An 18,618-nucleotide genomic window follows, 5' to 3' on the forward strand; every position below is an offset into this window, starting at 1 on the left:
ATAATTAACAATAATTTTTTTTTTACATTTAATAAATGCCACTTTGATGAACAGAATAATTTCTTTAAAAATAAATCATAAAAAAAATGACCCCAAACTGTTTTGTGCGCATGATTCAAGAAAACATTGGTGCTGTGTGCATGTTATTTGAGGAATATGCAGGGTAAAGAATAGCATTAAATCTGGTTGTTTAAAGCAAAATTATGCAGTAAGATATTTTTGTTTAATTAAAATTAAATACCCTGTTATTATAGGCTAATCTTCAATTGACCAAATTCACAATTAATTTCCATGAAATGTTTCCAGCTTTGAAAATTCCCAAAATTTTGCAACCCTATAAAAATCACCATGCTGAGCTGATTGGTTTTACATTGACTTCTGTATGTACAGAAATGGAATACATTGCTACACTTCTGACAATGGAAAAACATACTCATCTGACTATCGTCATCAAGCTTTTTGAAGGGATAGTTCACTTAAAAACACAAATGGTCACATTTACTCACTCTTCCACTTGCCCCAAATCTGTTTGTGTTTCCTTCTTTCATTAAACACAAAGAAGACTTTTTTTTTAAATGTTGGAAACTGGTAACCTTTTATTTCCATAGTATTTATTTTTCCTACTATGGATGCCAATGGTTACCGGTTTCCAGTATTCTTCAAGATATCTTCTTTTGTATTTAACAGAAAAAAAGACAACAACTTGTATTCACTTGAATGTGAGCAAATGGTGCATATATATATATATATATATATATATATATATATATATATATATATATATATATATATATATATATATATTAGGGATGTAATGGTATTGTAAATACCGTCATACCGCAATATTAATTTTTTTCGATATTACCGTAGTCGCATGACTCGGTAAAACAATAGGTCTTCTGAGAAAATTTGCTCAGGTGAATGAAGCGAACGGGAGGTACCGGAAACTACAATTCCCATCAGCCCAGGCTTGGCCATAATTCCTTGCGGTCTGTTGTCGCTACAGATCCAGTAATGCAGAAATGGAGTGTGCTGCTAGAAGCGGGGATCAAAAAGAGCTGGAAAACCCTAAAGCGGGTGTTGTCGCCGCGCGCGTACTGAATAGTGGTGTTGTCGCGCGAGTTCTTATCAGCTGTGTTGTCGCGCGCGTACTGTAAAGCGGGGACGGAGGGTATGTCGCGTCGCGGGGGCACTTTTGATCATTTTGGAAGGGAACTTTCTATCCAAGACTAAAAAGGGCATGTGCACTGCACAGGTTGAGCACTGTGTGTGCACGTGCCTGCAAGTTGGGGAATACGACTAATAATCAGTCATGGGGACTGCAGAAACACAGCACACTGTTCAGATTGATGCAGACATGAGATCTCTATCTCACTCATGGTTTGTCCTCTCAAGTGGGGGAAAGACAATGCACAACGTTACCCACTGCTGTCAACCTGGGCCAAGTCATATCTCTCTTGTCCCAGAAACCTCAGTCCCAAATGAGAGGGGTTTTTTCTGTTGCAGGGGACATTGTAAATGCCCAGAGATACCAGCTTTTACCAGATTATATTTATATGATAATTTTCCTTTAAACCCATCTCTATCTAAGTGAGTGAGTGATTAAATGTTGAATGTGATGAGTTTTCAAAACTACTAAATTGAAACTTAATTTTTTTACATGGTTTAATATTTTTTTGTTATTAAAATTGAAGTTCCTGTTTCAAAGCTTAAAGATAGATGACTAATTTGTATGTCATTGACACTTTTGGCACTTTTTTGGAGTATTTTCATAAGTTTTCTTTTTTCCTGTAAATGATTCAATAAATACCGTACCGTGACATTCATACCGAGGTATTACCGTACCGTGAAATTCTGATACCGTTACATCCCTAATATATATATATATATATATATATATATATATATATATATATATATATATATATATATATATATATATATATATATATATATATATACATACATATTTTGTTTTGATGAACTGTCCCTTTACGGTAGCAAAAACTATTGGTAGGATAACAAAGACCACAAAGGGAAGTAGACAAGTTTTACATTTAGCTCCAATGCCCTAGGATAGCTTTCCTGAAAATATTCAGCATTTAGGCTAACTGTTCAAATTTAACTCTGGATTAAAGACATATCCCTTTAGCCAAGCTTCTGCATAATGTACCTCGTGACTGCAGACTTACTAAAGCAAATTAATGTTTACCTTTGCTTGAAATGTTAGAAACAGCAGCTACGCTAATATTTCTCCATTTGCTTTCTGTTTAACCAGAGATTAAGCATGATCACCGAAAGTAATCATCGCTAGAATTATATTAATCTTGATTGAATTCCATCATTACCCGCATGTTTCATCCCAGAACTGTACATTTCTGCAATGTGGACATTATTTTGACACAGTAACCATTGATAACCACTTTAATTGTGAGGTAGAATGACGGCTACTTTCTGCAAAGCTTTAAAATGCTATGGTGATGAAAGCATTAAATAAATAATTGAGAATTTAATTTCTTTGGCAGAAAATAGCAAGAAACAAGTGATGTCTTGGCCCATTAGTGTTGCCAAATCTTACAAGAAAAGCCAGCAAATATGAACAAACCCATAAAAAACCTAAACTTGAATGTTTTAATTTGGAAATACAGTCACTTTGCAGTATACTTAATAAACTGGATTGCTTAAATTACAAGATGATTGACAAGCTTTGTATTTAATATGAGGACATGGCAACCATCTCATAAGTGTTTTCCTTGATTTATATCATTAATAAAAAAAATTCTTGACAACCTTTTTTTGCACATTTGCAATGTTTAGGCCTTATTAAAGTGAGAAAAGTTGTCAAAATCTAAGTGTGAAAAGGTCTGTTACATGTAGTAAAACAAACACATCTATTCTTTGTTAAGAATTTACACTTTCACAGATCTCTTCTGGTATTATTTTACCTTCACAGGAAGTCCACAACTTAATACTAAAGTGTATAAATGACTGTTAAGTGCAAAGAGCTGTTAAAATAAACCCCACTGTCAGTGATGCAGGTGGCAAAGAAATTACACACTTCACCTTTAATTGAACAACACAAGTCATTGGCAGTCCCTACGATACAACAGAAGTCTGACTGTTTTTATGTAAACATATTGCAATGCACCTTTTATTTGTTTATTAACCATCAATGCTAATGATTCATTCCCCAGTGAGCAGCAGGGGGAAAGTGAATAATAACACATTTCCCGCTCACTTCAGGATAAAGTGATGCATTACTAGACTCTCCCCACACACTTTGAAGTGTGAAACCCAGTGGACCACAAATATACCAGCAAAAAACCCCAGACATCAGTGAGGAGGTGTTCAGGTGAACGGGCGGCTTCAAAGAACAACCATTAGAAAAAAAAGGAAGGGTAGTGACAGGGAAATAGCAGACTATACTCTTCTCAGCTTGCCTAGGTAATCTTGAAGGTAATAATTACTTTTATATGACAAATAGAGAATATGTGTTATATGGATAAAGACACAGTTATTCAATAAAAGCAAATCTTAATAATGTCTTTATATTATTTTTTATTTTATCATGATTTAAGTTCATTCATGCTTTGATTTAAATAAATTTTGGTTCTCAAATGGTTTCACAAAACTGCACATAAAAAAAATTGGTCCCACTTTATATTAAGTGGCCTTAACTAAAATGTACTTACAAAGGAATTAATAGTTTGTTATAATGTACTTATTGTGTAAATACATGTATTTACTGTGTACTTATGCTTGATTAAATACATGTATGTAATTACATCTGTAATTAACTTTTGTAATTACATTCGTAAATACACTGTTGGCCATCCCTTACACCTTAACACACCCTTAAACCTACCCATGCCACCAAACCTGTACATAACCCAACCCCTATCCCAACTCAAATGCACCACAAGTGTTCTCAAATACATTATAAACACAGTAAGTACATTGCATTTATTTTTTGATGTAAGTACATAGTAGTTAAGGACACTTAATATAAAGTGGGACCAAAAAATTAAATAATTATAAGTAATTGTCATGTTCATGTATTTGATTAATTATCTATATTTCCTTAAAAATTGTATTTGAATTACACATACAATTTGTATTATTATTTTATTCATTGCCATTTAAGGCTCCTTTACACTAACACATTTTAGTTTTAAAACAGTGTTTTAGAACAAAAACAATCCACATCTACATTGGCATTTCATCTAGCATTTATGAAAAGCCTTCCGTCCGCACTATGCCACTGAAAATGCACATCACGTGACCATACACACTGGCCTGCACTGCTGCATATGCGGAGGTCTGGGCCCCAGGCAGTCAGCGAGTGCTTTGAGCACACCTCCCCAGGTGAGAGCAGTGTATGTCAGACAGTTCATCAAAAATATACTGATGAATCTTATCTCACTAGAATTATTAAACTTGATACTTGATATAATCTAATTAATTAAGTTAATATAATTATTGTAACCACATACACTGATTCTGCACATTTGACTGATTCTTGCTTTTATTTCCTATATTATTTAATCTTATTTTGTGTTATACTTTTATAATGGCCATTATTGCTTATTAAAACTGATATTCAGCAAAAGAGAGGGTATGGGGTATGTTTCAAATTTTCCACAGAAAATGAAAGAAGGCAGTTATGTTACACGCTCCATTTTGTTCTAAATATGCATCCAGTGAAGATGATGGTCTTATAAATATGCAGCTACACGATGCCTTAACATCTTTGGTATCTGTTAAGTTGTTCATATCAAAATGAAAATAGGCACGGTGGCACAGTGGGTAGCACGTTCGCCTTAGCCAGAAGGTTGGTGGTTCAAGCCTAGGCTGGGTCAGTTGGAATTTCTGTCTCAGTCAGTTGGGTCAGTTGGACTTTACATGTTCTCCCCGTGTTTGTGTGGGTTTCCAACAGGTGCTACGGTTTCCCCCACAAGTCCAAAACATGTGGTACAGGTAAATTGGGTAGGCTAAATTGTCCGTAGTGTACAGTATGTGTGTGAATGAGTGTGTATGGATGTTTCCCAGTGATGGGTTGCAACTGGAAGGGCATCCGCTGAGTAAAACAAATGCTGGATAAGTTGGTGGTTCATTCCGCTATGGCTACACAGATTAATAAAGGGACTAAGCCGAAAAGAAAATGAATGACTGAACGAAATAGGCAGTTCGTTATTTAATGTTTTTATTTTATTGTTTAGAAACTATATCTGAAACTACATAGCCTGCAGGGTGACGTGAATGATGCTATAAAGTACATTGTTCCCTGAAGATTTACCTGACGTGTTCTTAAGAGTTTGTTTTTCGTATCAAACTCACTAAGTCTTAACTTAAAAAGGAAAGGATGCAAGACTGAACTTTGTGCACTTAATATTGAGAAAAAGCCCCAATCAGGTAGGTGAATGTCTGCAGCCATGTCACCATTTTCAGATGTCTCTGTTTTCCCCCATCCACACTCACACGGAGCTGCAGTATTTTAAAACCAAAATGGCATCTTCAGCATTTTCAAAAGGTTTTCATGGCTCAAGAACTCCAGGGTAGTGTGGACGGAAGGCATAACTGCAGCTAAACATATGCGTTTTAAAACTAAAATGTATAGTGTAAATGGGGCCTTAATATCTCTATTAACCCTCCCTCCACTTCTTCCAAACTAGTTTGATTTTCATTCCTCTGCTAAACACAAAAGAATATATTTTAAAGGAAGCTGTAAACCTGTAATAGTTTATTTTTATGGTATTAATTTTACCTAAAATGGAAGTCAATTGTTAAATGTTTTCAGCTTTCTTCATATTATCTTCTTTATTGTTCAAAACATATAATAAACTCAAGTATTTAGAATCAGTTGAAGGTGAGTAAATTTTAAATACATTTACATTTTTGGGTGAACTATCCCTTAAAAATAAATTTGCATCACAAAATGCTTAATACAAATTTTATTTCAACCACAACTAATGTTGAATGCATGTTTTCTCCTTCCATTCTTTATTTACTTTCGACTAGACGTAATTACATGGCCACTTCCATACAATAACTTCAATTTAGCATTGTTTGTCAGATCAGACCAGACGCCTACTTTAGAATGCAGCCCAGCAGTTGAGAAGCACTGATCAAAAAGGCACTCCAACAGGAATGCGTCATGAGATTCAGGGATAGAAAAAAAACACTGAGGAGAGCTACAGAGATCTCCTTCAGAATCGCCATCCACTGTCTGTTTATCTAGATGCTGAATTCATCTCACTCGTCTTGTTTATGCACACCAGTTAAAAAGGATGAAACGGCAAAGAGAGGAAATCTGCCAAAACAAAGTCCAATCCAAACACATACAAATGAACAGATGAAAACAGGCAGAGAACAAACAGAGAAGGATCTGAATGAGAAGTAGAGGAAGAGAGTGAGATGACCTGCCCCTCACAAAATATTCCATTAACACCCCTGTTGAACCTTCCTCCTGGCCAAATGCCGCAGGGTGTGTGTGTCTGTTTCGGTGCACATGTAGGACAGTGTAATCTTTACTCTGATAAAAAAACATACTGTAGGACAATAGGTAGCAGATGGTCTTACCTCCAAAATTTTGGGGTTGCCCTGACGACCAAGGGTGCCTAGGATGAGCCCCCACCTCTGTGCTGAGCGGGCACTCTCGATGGCTTTCAGTCTGGTGGCCCGCATTGCATCATGGTCATAATATTCTCGAGAAAACACTTTACTGTATGGGTCATACCTGCAGGTATGGAGGACAACAATGAGACACTAATCAAACAGATACTAATCAAAAATAAACTTTCCACTGTGACAGCAGGGTTTTGCTGTTGGTCTAGATTGCTTGGATCCAAGTTATAAATCCCACAAAGTACAACCTTGGAACATCCACACTTTGTTAGGTACACCTCACTAGTACTGGATTGGACCTAATTTTGCCTTCAGAACTGCCTTAATCCTTCGTGGCATAGATTCAACAAGGTACTGGAAATATTCTGGAGATTTTGCTCCATATTGACATGATAGCATCACACAGTTGTTGCAGATTTGTCGACTGCACATACAAGATGCAGATCTCCCGTTTCACCACATCCCGAAACTAATCTATTGGATTGAGATTTGATGACTGTGGAGGCTATTTAAGGCCCCGTTTACACTAATGCGTTTTAGTTTGAAAACGCATAAGTTTTGCTACAGAACGCCATCCGTCAACACTACGCCGGAGTTCTCGAGCGCCGAAAACGGAGCGTTTCGAAAACGCTGGAGAGGCCGTTTTCATTCTAAAACGCTGCTGCTCCGTCTCAGTGTGGATGGGGAAAGACGGAGACATCTGAAAACGGAGGCGGGGCTGCAGACATTCGCCTATCTGATTGGGGCTTTTCCTCAATATTAAGTAGCCTAACACAGTTCAGTCCTGAATCTTCTCCGTGTAAGTTCAGACTTCGCAAATTTGATCAAGGCTGCATCTCTTCTTTTCAGTTTGATATGGAAAACATACCGAGGACACGCGTCAATCTTCACAGGGAACAGTGTACTTTATAACTTCATTCACATCACCTTGGCTACGTTGTTTCACTTTCTCAACAATAAAATGTAAATTTGATATAAGGAACTGCCTATTTTCATTTTAATATTAGCAACTTAGACAGCAGAAATGTTGAGGCGTCGTGCTGCATGAGCGTCATCTTCACTGTGTGCATATTTATAACAAAACGGAGCCGATAACACCTGCCTCCTTTCAATTTCAGTGAAAATACGAAACATACCCTCTCTTTTGCTGAATATCAGTTTTAATAATCGATAATGGCCATTTTAAAAGTATAACATACAATAAGTTTATACATTATAGGAAATAAAGGCAAGCGATCAGTCAATATACAGAATGTAGGCTACGTGCTTACATTAATCATTAACTTATCTTTGCGCTCAGCCAAAACACGTTACCTGAGAACAAGTAATAGATTCCAATGACCAAACGACAAAGGGAATATGTTGTTAGATAAAGACAACAAGATGAATGAAATATCACGTTTAATAAATATAGTGAGATTAGATCCAGCGGGAGATGCTTGATGAGAAGTGCGACTAGCAGAGCTCTCATCTGGGTAGATGGGCTCCAGCGATTGCCAAAGTGTGTGTGTGTGGTCACGTGATGTGCGTTTTCAGCGTTTTGGTGTGGACGGAGAGCAGTTCAGAAACGCTGGGTAAAACGCGAGTGTGGACGCGGATCGTTTTCATTCTAAAACGCCGTTTTAAAACTAAAATGCACTAGTGTAAACGGGGCCTAAGTCTCCAGTCTGAGATGATTCACGCTTTATGACATGGCGTGTTATCCTGCTGGAAGCAGCCACCAAAAGATAAGTACACTGTGGCCTTAAAGTGATGGACATGGTCAGCAACAATACTCGGGTTAGCTGTGGCAGTGACACAAAGCTCAATTGGTACTAATGGGCCCAAAGTGTGCTGAGAAAATATCCTCCACACCATTACACCACCACCACTATCAGCCTGAACTGTTGTTATAAGGCAGGATGGATCCATGCTTTCATGTTGTTGATGCCAAATTTTGACCCTTCCATTCGAATACTGCAGCAGAAGACTCATCGAGACCAGGCAACATTTTTCCAATTTTCTATTGTCCAATTTTGGTGAGCCTGTGCGATTTGTGGCCTCAGTTTCCTTTTCTTAGCTGACGGGAGTGGCACCAGCTGTAGTCTTCTGTTGTTTGCCATTCTCACCTTTCTTCCCCATCTTAAAGCTCGGTTTGAACTGCAGTAGATCGCCTTGACCATGTCTAAATGCATTGAGTCTCTGCCATGTAATGGGCTGATAAGAAATTTGCGTTAAAGAGCAGTTGGACAGATGTACCTAATAAAATGGCCTGTGTGTGTATGCAAAATGTTTTTTTTTTTCAACAATAAAATGCAGGAAAACCAAATGTTTCACTTGTGTTCTGCTTGTGTTTCCAACAACTGAATGCATTCATGTGGTATTTCTTTAATGGTTGTTCTGACATTTTTTTTGGCCGAGCTGTCAGAGAAAGTTTGCAAATAAATATGGTCAATTGACTAGGGATATTGCGATTTTACACTGCGGAAATATAGTGCTTAAAAAAGGAGTATCTTTCGCAATCCAAAAAAAACAAAAACTGATAGAAGCTTATCAGCAGCATACCATATGAATATACACAATGACACAGAAAAAAATAATACAGAAATATAATAATAATAATAATAAAGATAATGATAACTTCATTTGAAATAACATTTCAATAACCTAAAAATGCTAAATTACCCTCAAGTAGATCTAAACATCTGGCTATTCTGAAAATTGCTGGATTGTAGTAGCCATTGACATTCATAAATTCTATGAAGGTCAGCGGTTAACATTTGAAAAAAAAAGTCTTCAAAATATTTTGTTTTGTGTTCAGTTAAAGAAATAAACCCAACCAGGTACTTGTGGAAGTGGAACATATGGAGACTGAGTAATGGCACGTTTCCACTGAGTGGTACAGTACAGTACGGTAAGGGTCGGTACGGGTTACCTTTATCAGGCTTGCGTTATATAAAATATATAAAATTATATAAAATTATATAAAATAAATAAACAAATGCAAAATTTATGAACACATACAGACCCTTATAGTCTGCGATATGTTACCACTTACAGAAAAACTACACACAGCATACATTTTAGTCCTTATTAAGGATCAAAAACAACACAAAATATCACCCACAGTCAGTGTAAATCTCTCATATGTGTCTGTAATCTTCAGCAGCAAGTGTAACCTCTAGTTAGAAAGTAATTCTGTCATTCTGAGTTCCTTTGTTTTTTCCCGCTTCATTCTCGCGTTTGTTCCTTTCTAACAGGATCGGATATCAGATTGCTTCAATTCATTGATCACGAGCATACTAATAGGAGCTTAAAAAGTTTGTTATTTCAAATACAGACAAGATCGCAAAATCTGTGGACAAAGTGAAACCGCTCGCAATTTTAGATGGGCTCATAAAACAACAACAGGGCCCAGCAGATTATGTTCTTCCTGGCTGTTCATCAAGACGATGACAAGGTTTCTTTGAGCCCGGGCTGACCAAGGCTCATTATTATATGTATAAATTATTATGGTGCAATGTCTCTGCTGTGTATTTAAAACCATACCGAATCACTCAGTTGAAACGGGCCACATATGAATTTTTTAGAAGAGCTTTCCGAAAGTTTAAACAGCCCTGAAAAATGTTGAAGACTACAAGCCATGATAATAATGATACTTGCTGTAGTAAACGTTGGTTTGGTTTACCTGTAGGCAGGTGTGTCTGGGTTGGCAATCATGATGGATTCCAAATGAAATCTTCCATCCCCAAGATATCTATAGACAGAAACACAACTCTATCAGAGAGAAAGACAATCTGAGTGTGCACAAACAGTAAAACTCCGCTAACCCCTTCTTCTCTCTGGGATTTGTGTTTGAAAATATAAAGGCCAACAGGTCTCAGCCTAGAGGATGGGTAAACCGGATCAGCACCCTCCTAACATTGAACAAGCGATCAGGGCAAGACCTACTCACTCTAGCCGGAAAGCAGTCATAGACATGGAGGCTGTTGGGCTATTATCCAAATACTCCACAAATAAACCCCTCCATGATATGATTAGGTCATAACGCGGACAGCATGCAAACAGAACTTAATATTCTGATTATCCTCTGCTGTGCTGACAGGAGAAGACCTGCCATAGGTAATGAGAGTATAGATTAACCTGGCAAAGCTGATGGACACCCAAAGGAACGTAGCCACAATTAGAAAAGCTAATTAAGACACGTTTATTAAACACTATGGAACATACTGTGGGTGGGATCCCAGAGGGCCCACTAGAGCAAAAGCTAAACCAGTCATCCTTCACTCGCACATACTTACAGCAACAGAAAAAACATCCCTTAGTGTTCATTCCCCAAGTCCCTCTTATAGGAAGTCCTATGTTACAATTCTCACTAATAATAAGCCATTAACTAGGACTTTTAGCTCATTAAACTCTTAGTTTGCTGCTTATTAATAGTTATTAAGGTAGTAGTTGGGTTTAGATATTGGGTAGGATTAGGGATGTAGAATAGAATCATGAATAACATGCACTTTACATGTATAAATAGACCAATATCTTAAAAATAAGGCACTAGTTAATAGTGAGAATTGGTACTTTTTGGTTTTCCTGCCTCGTATACACTAATAAAAACTGATTTCAGAAAGTACGGATACAAGATAAACTGTATTAGTACCATGAGTCCTTGGTTTACATTGATATTATAAAGATTGTACGGAGCAATCAGCTATACTCTTGCAGAAGCATGTAAAATTTCTCGGGAGAATGCAAAACTCCTGTGAGAGATGTTTCTTCGAGGGCACAAGACACTCCTTGGGTACTCTTGTGTAGAAGTTTCTTGGGGGAAACCAATACTCGAGAGAATACAAAGTTTCTTGGAGAAACGCAATACTTTTGGAAGAGAACACAACGTTTCTGGGAGGACGCAAAACTCTTATGAGAAAGCACAAAATGCTGTGTTAGTGACCGCAAAGTTTCTCGGGGAACAAAATACAAAATTTTGTGAGTGGTACGCAACAGTTTTTTTTTTTTTGTTAGAGAAAGTGCTCAGTGCAATGCAAAACGTATGAAAGAGAACCCAAAGTTCCTCAAGAAAGAGCATTAGTTTTACTAAAGAATTCTAGGAGAAAAGTAGTCATTTTGGAAGAGAACCCAAAGTTTCTAGAGGGAACGCAATACTTTTGGGGGAGACCACACTGTTTCTTTAGAGAATTTCAATACTCATGAAAAAGAATGCAACATTTCTCAGGGAAACTAAACTAAATTGTGGAAAAAAACTAAATAAATGAAGTAATACTGTATGTCTTGACCAGAGATGGGTATAATTCCTAAACTAAAGTTTACATAGTTACTAAAGTTAACTAAATTCAGTTTAAATGCGTTACTTACGCTACAAATATAGTTTTAGCAAGAAAAAAATGCACCTTTTAATTCACGTTTTCTGCTGCAACGTTAGTGAATGAACTTTCACTTTTAATTTTTTAATTTGCTGGAGAACGCAAGCTGAAATGGCCGCTAATGAGAGTGTTTTCCGTTTCAAGTGGAAATATAGACATTACTTTGATTTTAAAAACAAGTGTATTACTGTGCAGTTTGTCCAGTCTCTAAAAACTTTGGACTGCTTTTAACTCGATCAGCAGCTTGTTCAAAACACTTGAGCAGAAAGCATTCTAGGACAATACTCATCGCCAAGGAGGACACCGGTGCCCAAAAACACAGCAGTCCAAATTGGATTTGTGTGCAGGATTGGGAGAGAAGGTAACTTCGAAATATCTGAAGAGAAGAGTATCTGCCTATGGGGCCATTCAATATTGCATATTTGGCACACACAAGTTTGTTGTTTAAAACGGAGGCCCACGGCTTACGCACGCATATTGGGAGCGAAGCACACATGGCGTTGAAGTAATGCGGTTACGTATTCCAGATTTCATGTTTTCAACATTTGAGCGTTTACAGTATGTATCCACAACATATGACATAGTGAGCTAAGTGTTTTTCCTACTATGAATGTCAATGGTTACAGGTATGCAGTTTTCTTCAAAATGTCTCCTTTTGTGTTCAAAAGAAAAAGAAAAAAATACAACCGGGTTTGATACAAGTAAAGATTAAGTAAATGATGAGAGAAACACCTTTTTAAATCATTTGAATTTTCAAGTTGCTGTGTTAAACCCATAGCATTGTTTTTCAGTGAATATTAAATTACTGAAAGAGCTGCAGTTTATTTTGTATTGTTTTATATGTTTTACATGTTTTGAAAGAAACTTCAGAGTACTTTGTACATGGAGTAATCAGTAATGTAATCAAATGACAATATTTTAGTAGTAGTCAGTAACTTGTAATCTATCACTTTTTTTAAGTATCTTACCCAACACTGGTCCTGACTGAGAAAGTATGACTTTCTCAGAAAAGAAAAATAGAAAAATGTGTTGTTTTTTTCAGTGCAACGACCCATCCGATTTTATTTAAGGACTTCCCACCAACCATGAACTAAATGCACATACTTATAGGATTTCACAATGAAATATGCATTTATGTTGCCTTAAATAACCACTGACTTCCCACTCCCTTTCACTGTACTACTTCGCAAAGGCTGTGATTATTAGCTGCCGGACAAAGTCATTCACCAACTAACACCCTCTCCACACATTTTTCTCTTTCCTTCACATGTTACTGTAATAAAACACACCAATTTCTCCGGGTTACTGCACTGTCTCTTTCAAGGGCCTCTATAACAAATATTGCATTTATGGAAGAAGCATTAAACTCTCAGAGGTTCCTCGGCTCAGCTTTTAATGGTAAAACTTAAACGGCTACAAATTGATGCATTTGGTGGAGATGGCACTATTGAGAATACAAGATTAGAAATGGCCTAATTTGCAGTTCTAAAAATCGGTTTTCACAGCAACCAACCCATTCAACCAAAGTTCAGTTCATTATGCCTTCAGCAATGAGACCGAGCTGCCTCTTGTTTCAATAGAAATCCCAAGTTGAAACCAAAGGTCTGCATGAAGACCTGTGGCGTTTGTCAAGTTTTATTAAACGCTGAGCGCTTTATGGTCCACCCTACTCAACAAAGACTTTATAAAAATGCAGATTGACCTTAGACCCAGAGTAATTTTTCAACACAAAGCTACAATCATCCTCTCGGTGGGACTTTATTCAGACCCCTGGCCAACATCTTACGTCTTATGAGAAAGTCAGGCTCTGTGTAAGCTTAATTAGCTGTTAATTATATGGTGGCAATTCAGCTTGGGAATATAACATCACATTACTACATTGTAGGTGTCAGAGAAAGTTTTTACTTTGAGGGCAAATTAAATGATCTATGAAAAAGTCGATTTGCATAATAGCCATGTCCTTATGGGGGGGGTCAGTGACATGGCCACATTTGTACGTCTACACTTGACAGGCACCCCGATGAAAAGGTGATGGGTGAAAATTAAATAAAACAGGCATTCATTCTTGCTCTTTTCCTTTTTCTTTACGCACACTCACTTACATTCATCAAAGACTCTGCATGCTGAATTAAGAGACAGAAAACAAACACGCACAAACACATTCGCTGTGTACAGACACACAGACAAGAGGTTTCCCTCTATCTCACAGTAGCAGAGCTTGCTGCTTATTGCAGCCGTGTGATACAGAGAATAATAGATCACACACCTATATATCTGCTGCTTAATGTCTCTTCTCTGTGTTACAACAGAACTTGACAAGCTCCTCATTAAAGACAGCATGAAACTGCAATTGCAACACACATCGTACGCAATGTGACATTTCATAGTGAAACAATATTCAGAGGGTAATAATGAAAGGTGGGGCTTGATGTCATTTGATTGGTTTATCAGAAGTGTGACATAATATAACTATATTAATAATATTATAAGATTTCAAGCATCTGTAAAACTGTATTTTGTCATCTTAAAAATGTTGCCAAACTTTGACATAAGCTATCAATGTCTGATGTGGAAAAGCTTATTCATGCATTCATGACCTCTAGATTAGATTATTAGATTTTTAGATTAGATTATGTAATGCGTTACTACTGTAGGTGATTGCCCTGCTGGTCTAATTACCAAACTTTAGCTGGTTCAAAATGCAGCTGCTAGAGTGCTTTCTAGAACAAAGAAATATGATCATATAACTCCAATATCATTGCATGGGCTTTCTATTAAATATCATATACATTTTTTTAATTTTGTTGACTACCTACAAAGCCCTGAACAGCCTAGCTCGCCAGCATTTGAGGGAGCTCCTGGTGTATTATAGCCCCTCACATTCACTATGCTCAATTAAACTGAACTTTAACACTGAAAACTTAACTGACACTGTTTCAATTCACTATAATCCATGTGAAACTGCTGACACAACCTACATTGTAAAAGCGCTATAGAAATGAAGATGAATTGAATAAATAGCATTGGGCAGCATGATTTCTATTTTCAACGAGGCCTTGGTTACTTCTAAAAAGCTATTTGTAGAAAAGGAAGGGAGTATAAACTGTTTTGTTGTAAGCGTACAGAAATAGCTTTCTTCTTTTTTTATAATGTACTAGTGAATTTGTGCTTAATAAAAGCAATTTTAAGTATTAACGAAAACATTGAACTGCAAAGTACAAATCCTAATGAAACAGCAATCTTATTGTGAACAGATTTACAATAAGAACTACATTTTTAGCAGCAAATACATCCACAATAAAGTAAAACCTTGACTATTCATTTTGTAATATGGTTAAAAATGAGATAAAAAACTATAAAAATGCATATTTTCCTAATCCTTCAACAGGATTGCAGTTCTTGACATAAAAAGTACACAAAAACGTATGATGAAGGAAAATAAAATGAAATAATAAATAACAAACAATATTCAAACACTTTTTTGCTGCTGAAAGTACAGTTTTAATATATAAATATTTGAATGCTTCTTATTTTAAATTAAATTATAGATATTTTGCACAAAATAATGGTTTTGTTTTTAGGAACTTGCACTTTGAAGCAAATTTTCAAAATGTTGCATTTTCAGGACCCCAAAATGGTGCAGTTCTGTAACTGTATAGCCAAAGTTATATGCTGTGTCACTTACATGACCCATTATTTTCAATCTAACACATGCTCAAGGTGGAGCAGAAGTGCTTTTCTTACATGACAGCATTGACATGTTTGTCCAGACGAGGTGAGGTGCACCCGAGGATCTCCCCAGGAGAAAGTGGCCGACACTGAGGAACCAGCACTTCGTAATCTGGCTTCAGAGCTGCACTGGCTGCCTGAAAACAGAAAGAAAAGGAATACTAAGATCAAGGAGGCAAGTTTTTGATCAATAAAATGTTGGTGCAGAACCCAGTATCCAATCTGGAATCGAACATGTTCACACTTTTATTAAAAAGTGCTTGAAATTTGTCATCATTTTTAGAGCATATTTCAGGAGTTACATTAATTCTGAAACACCGTACACTTAAAAAAAATGACATTTGCTGTTTGTTTAAACTACTTATTTTAAATGAACTGAAAGAACAAAGTTCTTGAGTTTTTGCAGGGGATAGCTTACTGTAATCGTTTATGTACAATCCACTTAAATTTGTAAAAAAAAAAAAAAAAAAAAAAAAAAACTAATAAGTTAACTTAATTCCTATATGTTGTTCCAACACAAATCAATTGTGTGAAACCCAGTATTTTTACAGTGTATAAATTAGAGACTAAGCATTTAGCATGCTTAAATGGACTAGCACCAAGATACGACTCCGCATTAATTCAATCGTACACTTCATCAAGGGCACTTAGATGTGCTGATCAGCTACTTTTGGCTGTTCCACGCACAAGGTTAAAAACCAGGGGGGGTCGTGCCTTTGCAGTGGTTGCCCCTAAACTCTAGAATAATTTGCTTCTCCGTGTTAGGCAGGCCACAATCCTTTCCGTTTTTTAATCTAGTCTTAAAACCCAAATTTACTCTTTGACATTTAATACCATATGAGAGTCTTATGTCTATTGTACAGGTATTTGTCCTTCTTTGTTTTAGATGGTGTTCGTGTGTACAGCACTTTGATAAGCACTTATTGTTTTCAAAAAGTGCCTTATAAATAAACATTGACTTCACTTGACTTGATTAGAGAACACTTTCAGATCCCTCCCAGTCATTGATGTTAATATTGTGCCTTGCGATAGTTTCCTTAATTAATAATAATTCATCAAAAAATGAAACTTCGGTCATCATTTACTCACCCTTTTGGAAGTAAATAGTGAGTAAATATAATTTTTTAATTATCTGAAAAACCTTATTTAATTAGCAGCTTTTTTTCCACATTTAATTCTAAAGTGACTGACACCCTCCATCAGCAGGATTGTTTTTATTATTACTTTAAGTTATGACTAGGCCCACACGAAATCTTCTGCATGCGCAGAAATCCGCAGATTTTTAGGCCATCAAGTCTGTTTATTGACTTGTGTAAATGTGTGTAAACTTGTGTTTTTTCAGTTTTTTTTATTAATTTCAGTAATAATATAACAAATATAATTTTTTCTTACAATTTATTTACAATACAGTTTGTTAAGTAAAATTTTCTGTCTTTTAGTAGCCATCTATTATATGAGAGACTTGCTTTATTTACCAAATAAGTGGATCTAATTGGATTTGCATTGAAATTATTTATTATTATTTATTTTATTTAATTGTAAACATTAAATAAAAGTAATTAAAAGTATTATGTTTTATTTCATATATTAAGTTTTTAGTAATGATGCTCCCAAAATCATTTCACATAAATCCACCGATTTTGTTTTAATACAAAATTCTGCACAGAAATACCAAAAAATATTCGCAGATTCTGTCTGGCACCCTTTCACCCTTAGCAATGGAAATCTGTGGTTTCTAGAATTTTGCAATGTCACTAACTCATTCAAGTCCCAAAAATAAAAGCTGGTTGTCTACAAAAGACAAACAAACGAAAGGACAGGATAATGTAGACAGCCTTAAAGACCAATCAGTTGATTGCTGAAAATGGACATACAGTGTCACCATCCAATATTTAAATGAAAGTTATAATTTTAATAATAACCATTAAGAATATTGTCTAGATTAGGGCTGAACAATATTGGAAAAATCTGAAATTGGGATGTTTTTTTTCTGTAATAAATATGATATGAATTGTGATATGAATACAGTTTCACAAGATTGTTTAATAGCACTATTTGACCGTTTTCTGGGGAGTCTAACAGTACTCAGCTACAGAAACTGAATAATCCCGATGCAAAAATGATGCTTTTCTTACTTTGCTTTGTCTCATTTCTAGTCCAAATATCAAAAACGTCTAGCAGCAAGTAAAATTATTGTTTTGTTTTCAACTTCAGAGATACAAAGTCAAAATTAAGAGTTAAAATCAGCTAAATGGTCTTGCAGTGTTAAGCAAAATAATCTTGTTTTCTCTTTGGAATGTAGATATTTTGACTAAAAACAAGACAAAATTCAAAGCATTTTTTCATATAAATTCCATATAAATACAGTAATTAAAGATTAATTCTATAGCTTCTGGTCAACAATAATTCAGACTGAACATTGCATATCCTGTAATGTGACTATTGCGGATGCACTAGTCAGCCCTAGTCTCGATCTGAGAAAAGTTTGTAAATCTGGCTTCGAAAAATGCAATGCCACCTTTTTACCAAAAATGAAGTAGGAGAGACAGATAGAATCTGAGGAACAGTCATCCAGCACATCTAAAACACCTACGGGCTTTCCTTTCCAACAAAAAGGAAGCAAATCGATTGTGCCAAATAAATTAAGGCAAGAAAGCTGCTCTAATGCGACGGGGGTGGAGAAATTACGCTTCATATTTTGCTTTTGACGAGCACAGAGAATAACAAAACCACATAAAATGCATGCATACGCTCCCTTCTGACCCTCAGCACCCACCCAGAGCATTTGAACAGGCCTACACACACCATACACAGGCCATACTGCTTCCCGAAATAACATGGGTCATTTTTAGGCAGGAGGGCGAAACCGACAGTGTGGAGGAGAGAGTGAACGAGGGAAAAAATAGAG

The 18,618-nt window shown here is 36.2% G+C and overlaps 2 protein-coding genes across 5 annotated transcripts in view; both read right to left on the reverse strand.

Moving 5' to 3' along the window:
• Window positions 1-18,618, reverse strand: part of tp53i13 (tumor protein p53 inducible protein 13) — a 732,349-nt gene that overhangs the window by 381,336 nt on the left and 332,395 nt on the right. The window lies entirely within an intron of this gene.
• dph1 (diphthamide biosynthesis 1) overlaps window positions 1-18,618 on the reverse strand; it is a 178,700-nt gene that overhangs the window by 45,038 nt on the left and 115,044 nt on the right. For all 4 annotated transcript variants that reach the window (NM_001017861.1, XM_005157582.5, XM_005157581.5 and 1 more), the window contains 3 exon segments: window positions 6,580-6,736; window positions 10,292-10,360; window positions 15,726-15,847. In NM_001017861.1, coding sequence (NP_001017861.1) covers window positions 6,580-6,736; window positions 10,292-10,360; window positions 15,726-15,847 — 348 coding nt within the window.

This window comes from Danio rerio, chromosome 15 (assembly GCF_049306965.1).
Source record: "Danio rerio strain Tuebingen ecotype United States chromosome 15, GRCz12tu, whole genome shotgun sequence".
Taxonomy (NCBI): Eukaryota; Metazoa; Chordata; class Actinopteri; order Cypriniformes; family Danionidae; genus Danio; species Danio rerio.